At 42.4% G+C, this 9383-nt stretch overlaps 1 protein-coding gene across 1 annotated transcript; it reads left to right on the top strand.

The window, feature by feature from the left end:
• The first annotated feature begins 978 nt into the window (after positions 1-978).
• PGRMC1 (progesterone receptor membrane component 1) lies at positions 979-6462 on the top strand. The gene is made up of 3 exons (XM_059483172.1): positions 979-1381; positions 3163-3318; positions 4540-6462. The coding sequence occupies exons 1-3, from the start codon at positions 1063-1065 to the stop codon at positions 4638-4640; spliced, it is 576 nt and encodes a 191-aa protein (XP_059339155.1). The 5' UTR covers positions 979-1062; the 3' UTR covers positions 4641-6462.
• The last annotated feature ends 2921 nt before the right edge of the window (positions 6463-9383 follow it).

Below are 9383 nucleotides of genomic sequence, written 5' to 3' on the forward strand. Positions count from 1 at the left end.
CACTTGATACCGAGGAGCAGATGTCACCAGTCATATTGTACCTGTATTTGGGGCTCCATTTGCTCCACCATATGAACATCATACCAAGTAGATACATCCAAGTTAGCATTTCCTTCAGCTTAAGTTTTAATTCACCAAAACCTCCACTGAGAAGAAACATTAATACAGAACTCTGTGACAGGATAATTTTATTTTTCATGCTATATTAGTACATCATGGTTGCTGCTTCTGTAGTTTTGTGAGGCCTGGAGGTAATATCTGAATGAGAAAAACCCAGAAGTTTGGTTACTTCTTCCTTTTTCTTCTATGTTAAGTTTGACATTTCTGGAGTATTCAGAAAAGTCACTGCCTTGCCAAGAAAGCGAAGATGTGCACAGGTGGAGCGAGTGTAGGGAGTGACAGAACGGGTCAGGCTGGAAGGGAGCACAGCGGGTCCAGCCTCCCTGCTCAGGCAGGGTCAGCCCGGGGGCACAGGATTGCATCCAGACCGTTCTTGAATTTCTACAATGAGAGACACTCCACGAACTCTCAAGACAATCAGTTCCATTGTGCAATCACTGCACAGTAAAGAAGTTTGCCTGGTATTCAGGTGGAACTTCCAAGGCATCAGTTTCTGCCTGCTGTCCCCTGTCTCACTCTGGCAGCGCGGAGCTGAGCCGGGCTCCATCCTCCATCCAGCAGCGCGGTTCGCACAGCGCATCGCGGCAGCCCCGACACGGCTCTAACGCCACTCCGAGGTTATTTTTTACGGAATTTCTGTGGAACCGAGTGCCGCCACAGCGGCCTGGCCTGACCCAATCTGGGGAGCCGCGGCCACGGCCGATCCCGCACCACCACCTAGCGCCGGCGGCGGGCGCGGAGCCGCGGAGCCGAGCCCGCCCGGCCCGCCCAGCAGAGCCCGCCCGGCCCGGCCTGGAGGCGGCCCCGCGCCCGCGCCTCAGCCCCGCCGCGCCCACCGCCCGCCCCTGGGTCCGCCTCGCCGGGCCGGGTGAGCTCCGTGCTCTGTGCTCCGTGCGGCGCTGCGCGCTCCGAGCCCGCGGAGCCGCCGCACAGAGCAGCGCCATGGCCCGCGAGGAGGTGGCGGTGGCCGGCGAGGAGGCGGCGGGCGAGAGCGGCGGGCTGCTGCTGGAGATCGTGGGCTCCCCGCTCAACCTGAGCCTGCTGGGCCTCTGCCTCTTCCTGCTCTACCAGATCCTGCGGGGCGAGCGGCCCGCGGCGCCCGCGGGCGAGGCGGACCCGCCGCCGCTGCCCAAGATGAAGCGCCGCGACTTCACCCTGGAGCAGCTGCGGCCCTTCGACGGCGTGAGCGACCCGCGCATCCTCATGGCCGTCAACGGCAAAGTCTTCGACGTGACCCGCGCCAGGAAGTTCTACGGGCCCGGTGAGGGCGGGGGCTGCGGGGCGGGCCCGGCCCGGGCGCTCCGCACGCTCCGGGGAAGCGCAGGCGGGTCGGGGCCGGTGCTGGCCGGGAGCGCCTTCCCTCGGCGGGGATCGGCGCTGAGCCCATCCCGGTCCCCATGCGGAGCTTTGGGAGGGCTCGGCCGGTGCTTGGCGCCGGGAAGGCTGCGGGACGGTCACTGCTGCCGTCCGGGTCCAGTCGGGCCCCGGCGTTGGAGAAACTCCGGCTTTGCCACTTTACGTAGTTTCATTATTCTCGGTGTTCTCCCATGGCAATCTACACGTACCATGAGAGGTTGGGCGGCTTTGTGGGCCTGGGTTGCCTTTGCCTGATGGCGGGCAGCAGAAGCGAAGTATTCTCTCAGTGTTGACATTCCATTCCCAACTTTTAGTGTGTATCGCTCTATTGCATAATATTTATACTAAATAGTTGGCAATTTAGATTAAACCAGCTTTCTACCAGGAGCATAGTTCAAACGTGCAAAGATTGAATAACCTATGCTCGTAGAGCAGCCAGTGATGAGGTGGGTGGGACTACGTGCACCCAGATGAAGGAGTTTTATCACCTCCACGAGGCCATGGGGTTTTATTTTTATCAGAGGCTGCCTGTTAAAACTGCTCACTGAGGCTTGCTGATTTGTACCAGGTTCTGCCTGGCATAACCACTCTCGAGCTGTCCAGACAGCCTGGTAGCTGCAGTAGTGAGCTGCCAGTGCTGCTTAAGAGACAAGGAAAAAAATGCAGGAGACACCACGTTTTTGGAAGTGTTATCAGTTACAGCTTTTGGGCCAAACATAGACGAGACTGCCACTGAATGATGCCAGGCTGTAGCTTTGCATTCTGCAGCAGTCAGAATGATATGCACAGTGAGTTAGATGTGCAGTTCTGTGTTTGTGCAACCTAAAAATCCAGTTGACATAAGGTCCAAGCTTTAGATGCTGCCTTATTTGATGACAGTAAAAGCTGTCTTTGCATCTGATTTGGTAATTGCTGAATGGCTCACCACAATGTCTGGCTAGTTTGATTTTCATTTTAATGGAAAAGTAAGATTCTTTTGATTAATTTAGGAAAAAGCACACTGGAAGTTGGCATGTGCTCTACAATAACCAGACTTCATATCTAACATCTTTGAGCTTCTTTTAGAAGAACTTTGAATGTCTAGTTGAACATGCAGTATCTCAATTTTTGGCTTGTCATGCAAGCAAGTCAATCATTAATGAAGTTTAGCAAGAGTTTATCTTGATGTCTCTTATCTCTTGTGAGTTAAATGTTTTGGTCATTTGAGTTCATCTTGCATTTTGTTTTAATAGATGTTTCCTCCAACTTGGTAATTTCTCATAGCTCCACTATATTTTCTGTCAAGCCATCCTTTCATCTCCAGTCAGGAGTATCCATCAGAAAACTTTGATTTCACCCCATAGACATCCTTCCTCTGTTCCTTATTCTAAGGATGTGTGTCCCAGTCTGTATGCTTGTCCTTACCCTGTTTATATGTGCTGTGCACCATTGTGTGGTTCATTGTCCTGATGTTTCAGCAAACCTCAGTAGTATCCTTCTCCATTATTTTGTTTCTTGTCCTCTTCCTCCGTTTTCTCTTATTACCAATTAGAATAAAACTTTAAAGCATTTCAGAATCTTGAGGCACCTGATGCATGGCTCAGGGTAGAAACTCACCATCTGTTTTAGTTTGGGGACTCTGATCCATGAAGGTAACATAGCTTCCATTGCCTCTGCAATAATGCTGCTTATGTTTTTATTTCAAAGAGGGCCCATATGGGATTTTTGCTGGAAGAGATGCATCCCGAGGCCTTGCCACCTTCTGCCTGGACAAGGAGGCACTGAGGGACACCTATGATGACCTCTCTGACCTCAATGCTACACAGCAAGAGACCTTGAGGGACTGGGAGTCACAATTCACTTGTAAGCAATTTTAAACCTATTTACAAAGAAGTAGTTAACTGGTAGTAGGGGAAGCAATAGTTAAAAGGCTGTAACCAGCTGGAAGCATTATATATATATATATGTGTGTGTGTATGTGTGTATATATGCATATATATATAATATATATATGTGTATGTATGTATATATATATATATATGATGGAAATTGCATACATCAGTCCACCAGTTACCAGTATAGTGTAAATAAAATGTGTTTTCCTTTTAAATCTAGTGTTGAAAGGTTTACTATAACCAGCTGCAATGGAGTTTTCTCCACATGATGTCATTAGAAATCTCCATCCTGACCTGATGTGCCCCTACTATTTTGGCCTTCTTCCTGTTTTAATTAAGACTGTTAATCACGCCACAGTGAATGGCTGGTTTATTATGCTAACAAGCTTGTTGCAGAAACCAGAACTGTGCTATCAAATATATGACTTGAGCTAGTGTTAAAATCTACCTTTACAAGTGTTGAGCATCAGGACTGACAGTGAAGTCCTCTCTTTTTATTACTGTGTTCCTATTAAATATGACAAATAGTTGTTTTAAGTATTTATAACAACATTGCTAGTCTGAAATACCTGAAATCAGGGAGTTCTGATTTGAAGTTGACAGATAGGCAACATAATATAGCTCTCAGTCTTTACATGTCTTGGCATTTTTACATGCTCAAAAGGAGATATAAAATAAATCAGAGGCTTAATCACATAATCGGATAACAGACCCATCTCTATCTTTGGGAGAAATTATCTCCCTTCTGTCCTATTGAATATTTGTAATACACATTACAAAAAATAAAACCCCTTCCAGGTTGTGTATATGTGTGCACATACGTATGTGCATGTTTAATAATGTAAATATTCTAACAATGCCTTTGGTTTTAACATTGGCAAGAGAAATAATCTAATCCAGGATTCTGTTTCCTTGGCTGGGTGAGTACCTCAGTTTGTGTTTATTCATCTTTTGGTTTAGGCAATAAAATGAGAGTTACATTCACTTCACCTGATTCTTATGACAGCAGTAATAGTAGTTCAGGTAGTAGTTGATTTTAGCTTTTCTCCTTTCCCCCAGTGTTTGGAACAAGTTGGTCAGAGCTGTTTTATTGAAATATAGTCATCCTGTTCATTCAGGAAACAGTTGGAGGAGTTTATAAACGTGTCTCTTCAGGGCAGAAAATTACGTGGATTTTTTTTTTCCCCAGTTAAGTACCATCATGTTGGTAAGCTGCTGAAGGAAGGGGAGGAACCCACCGTGTACTCTGATGAAGACGAGAAAGATGCCCAGGATGCAAAGAAAGAGTAGATACTGCAGTGTGGAACAATCTGTTTTTGAACCACAATGGATCATTTGTAACATTCCACTTCTGTTTCACAAGGTGCAGCAGCAGCAAGGTTTACAAAAGGTCCAGAGGTACAGTGAATGGTTTCTTTTCAAAGATTTCCTTTTCAAATTCAGTGGGAAGCTTCTGAAGGTCTATGATCTGTCTTGCTTTAAACCCACATAATAAGTATGCATGACAAATGTCTGTGCAAAAGTAAACTGCAATTTTGGCAATAAAAGACTGTTTTCCTGCTATCACCATTTAGTGCAAAGTAGGTTGGAATCAAGTTTTTCATTACCAACCTATCACTGTGGAGACAAGCACATGACTCACTTCACATATGCAACACAAACACCACTAAATCTTCTTTTGTATTAGCTTCTGCAGGATCTGGCAGATCTTACCTGGGTTGTAATTCCTTTAGAAAAGGGACTATATTTTGTTCACAAAGCATCATACTCATTTGTTGTGCAGTGTAATTCATTATTATGTGAGATAATTTGGCTTTTGAGTCATTGCATTAGTGACTTACAGATGAAACACTAACTGCTTTTAAAAAAGATTAAGAATTTTTGTGAGGTTAAATCACTTTTAAGTATTTAATAAAGACTGATGAATGCTTGATGTATTCAACATGCATAATTCTGCATAGACTAATATTGTCTGTTCACTTTTAAAGCACATCTATAGTGTTACAAAAGTTTAGATAATGAGTGGAACTAGGCATCCCTACAGGTACACCATGGAGTGTGACTTGACTATTGTTCATTTGATTTTCTTCTCAGCAAAAAGTGCTCCTATGAATGTTAATGGAATTATATTAAACATGAAAGATCAGCTGCTCTTGATTCCTAGGCCTAAAAAAGAAGAAGTTGCTGGTATGGCATGATTAGCAAGTGCTCTTGTACATGCACCTCTACCTAGCAGAAAAACATTACTGGTCAATGTAACTTACATAAGTTTCCTGTACAAAATAAAACAGTGCAAGCTGTTTCTGCATTGAGGCCTTTGTTGGTTTGGAATGTTGCCATTCAAAGAAATGACACAATCTCATGCATAACCAGCACCTGACCTTTGAGTTGCTTTCTACTTATTTGCTCTTGGCTTAATTACTAGGTTTTTTCTAAGTGACCTCCCTCCTACCAGAGAGGGCTGGATAAATGGATATGACCAAGGAAAAATGTAAATGTTCATCATCCAAAATACTTCCATAAAACTTATAAATTCCAAGATAACTAATGATTTTCTGATCACATGTGAACTTTCTTGTCCAGGTGATTCTGCTAGTGCAGAATCTCCAGGGTGCCTGTCTGGTGTAGTTCCCTCTGTTTCATTTCTCTGACTCGACTGTCTGGTTGTTTCAGTTTGGCAACATGCCCAAAATGAGGAACTGAGTCCTGGGTGGGAAGGTGCAAACTAGGCAGAAGTGTTCAAAAGTAGAGTGTGTTGCACAACAGCAGCTTTCATAAACGAGTTGACACAACATATTAAAGTGCCTGAGACTATCTGTGGTGAGAACAACTGACTCTCCCTCAGTCCCAACACCGTCCTGGGATTTTCTTTTGGTTGCACTGGGCCTTCCAATGAAGAGCAAGGTTGTTTGAGCCAGAGTTGTGTAAAGTGGTACTGTATGAACTAGCTGACAAAGGTCTGGAGACACACATAGGCCTTGTCATGACCTTTGTGTTGCTGTTTTATTTTTAGAGACATTTATACTCTTTGCAAACTACTACTAATGGTTTACCTCAAATTGGAAATGTGCTTTTATTTGTTTAAGGCAGAAAATAAAATACTCTTGCATAATGGTGGAGTTTGTTTTTATTTACTGCAACCAAATGTTATATTTTATTATTATATTTAATAGTCCCCTAACGTTTCAAGTTTTATATTATCTTTCTCTGATCTGTCAGGTTATCCAATCCATAGATTGCGTAAAATATGTTCTAATGGAATGCTTGTAAATGCAGTTTGCTAGTAAAATTTTGACAGAATATTAAATAGCGAACACGCTCTATTGCAGAAAAAAACCCCAAGTAATTGTTAATACTGAGCAAAAGCTGGAGCTTTGGAAGGCTGTAACCTACCCTTAAGTGGACCCAACCACCTGACTCTAAAGTTACTCTGTAACATCTTCTGAGGAACTAAAAACTATTTTAAGGATTAATCTGTACATCAGAACGTTATGCATCACAAAGAGAAATAGCAACATAAACGATGCAGAAAACATGCAGTAACACAAGAAAAGCTCATTGTTAATACTTCTTGGGGAGGAGGCATGACACTTTGGTAAGATTGTTACTTTTTCAAGGAAAGCAGAGAATTCCTTGTGAAAGGAGAAGTGTGTCACAAAAGCTGCTCATAAAGCAGCAGGCACAGGTTTTACTTCTTTCCAAAGTGCTGAAGAAAATGGATGGGTTTTAACTTCTTTTTTAGTCTGTTCATTACAATTTGAACCCTTCCTTCAACAGTGACTGGCAGCAATGACTATGCAAAAAGAGCCATGCCAGGCAGCTCATCAGGCTGTACATTAACCAGGCAGGACAGGATGACCAATTCAAGGCAGACAATGTCACTAATCTCCCTCCTCTGACGTGTCCAACACCTGTCACAAAGATCTTTGCCAGGACAAATCAAAACAATTGAGTCATATCTTATTTTCAACCATACTCTTAACTGCTTTGTAAAATTCAGATATTCTCTCATCAGGGCTTCACCTGCCTGTATTCACCTTTATTAGCTCTTACTTCCTGCTGTTTCAGTTAAACAAAAAAAAGTTCAGTATTGAATGCTTCTGTTGAAAATTACGTAAGGGGCTTTATGAAAAGTGAGGCATTTCTATGCATTGCCTGGAATCCCTGGATTAAGAAGAAAAGGCTTTTTATCATAATTGCTGTATTGTATTTCAAGCAGATGGACTGATTTAATAATGGGCCTTGTGTAATTCTGCTTTCAAACCAGCCTGTAGGATTTTGGCTTCAGCATTTAGCACAAGGTACAACCCACAGGTCACAAACTTTCAGTAACAAAGCATTGTTCAGCCCACTTCTCTCCATAGCAGCTCTATGAGGAGGCATTTTCACTAGTTCTGTACAGAAAATTAGATTTGATAGCAAGAGCTGCAGTCTCAGGGCCAACTTCATACATGTCAGAGTAAACAGTGTTTCCATAAAAAGCACCCAGCCTCTTGAAACAGCAGCTGGGCACAACAGCGCACATCAGGTTCAAACTGAAAGGTGTGAAAGTATACCAGAAATGTTCTATATTTCCATTGCTGAACTATATAAATGCTGCTTTTAATGCATATTTTCATCTAATAAATGTTTTAATTGCCAAAACATTCTGTAACTGTCATATGTGGGATGTGACATTTATAACAACTAAAATCCAATCTACAAAGCCATGCATTTTAAAAGTTTTAAAGCAAGCTGTTACATATATCTTTAAAGATTAGCCTTCAGGATAATAAAATCATATTAAGCAGGCCAGTGTATGAAAAAGTGGGGCTCATATTAAATGTGCTGACAGGAAAAAGAAAATCTTCCCTGTGAGTGTGGTGAGGCTGTGGCAGAGGCTGCCAGAAGAAACTGGGTGCCCCAGCCCTGGAAGTGTTCAAGACCAGGCTGGACCCTGCTTGGAGCAGGTGGAAGGTGCCCGTGCCCTTGGCATGGGGGTTGGAACAAGATGGTTTTTAAGGTCCTGATCCAAACCATTCTATGATTTTGTGAAAAGTGAAATTATTATTTAAACACCTGAAATCAGGTTCTAAAAAATGTCAAATAAGAAACACAGAAGTTCTCTTTGGGTATGAAGATTACAATGATGTCTCACATTTTAAAGTGCATGCATATTTTATTAACTAACAATGCTTTACATGGAATGAGGACTTGGGAGAGAAAGCAAATCCTCTGCCAATTTCAGTCAATACAGGTTTGCCTGAAGCAATTACAGGAATTGAGTATTTATTTGTTATTGGTTATTGTGACAGCATGTTAATAAAACACTAGAAATTTACACTGAAGGAAATCTTTAGTTCCTTCTCCCCTAGATTAACAAAAAGAAATACTTCCTCACCTGTCACCAAAAGCCTGTCTTATGGGAAATGGGTACTCATGGACACAAAACTGTCTATAGATTGACAGAGGGGAAGTTTTGTTATCTTTAATCTGCAAATATTGCATAGAGAAAAAACACCCTTGGTATGTCACATCAGTGCAACTGAAAACATTTTACATGGTCACATGTAACATGTTACAATAGTCCCTCTTCATAATAACTGTATAAAATACTAAAGGGGGACTTAAGAGGGGCATAAAAGTTCTCCAAAATAGTCAGAAAATATTTCTGTCAAGAAAATAACATTCTTTTAGATAAAAGGAATAGATCAACAGTACTTTGAGTAGCAACCATTTGTCATTCATGACCCTGAAAAGGCACTCAACATCTGAACATATGAACAGAAAGACTGATAAAACGTGGCTTAGAAGCCTGTAGGAATCACCAGTATTGAAGACTGGGGGAAAACCTATCTACCACAAACAATTACAGTTATTCATTTTTATTACTATTTATTAGAGCAGAATTTACAAACATTAACGTAAGATCTTACGTAATGAAGGCAACATTTTCACATGAACTTCATCTACTGACATGTAATAAATAAAGCATAATAAAATGAAAGCTGTAATAATCAGTGTATTGAACTTCAAACTCTGTACCTTGCTAAG

This window comes from Ammospiza nelsoni, chromosome 15, assembly GCF_027579445.1.
Source record: "Ammospiza nelsoni isolate bAmmNel1 chromosome 15, bAmmNel1.pri, whole genome shotgun sequence".
NCBI lineage: Eukaryota > Metazoa > Chordata > Aves > Passeriformes > Passerellidae > Ammospiza > Ammospiza nelsoni.

Coding starts and splice junctions, on each gene's coding strand:
- PGRMC1 (XM_059483172.1), top strand. CDS start 1,063: ATGGCCCGCGAGGAGGTGGCGGTGGCCGGCGAGGAGGCGGCGGGCGAG. Junction 1,382..3,162: donor CAGGAAGTTCTACGGGCCCG/GTGAGGGCGGGG, acceptor TTTATTTCAAAG/AGGGCCCATATGGGATTTTT. Junction 3,319..4,539: donor CTGGGAGTCACAATTCACTT/GTAAGCAATTTT, acceptor TTTTTTCCCCAG/TTAAGTACCATCATGTTGGT.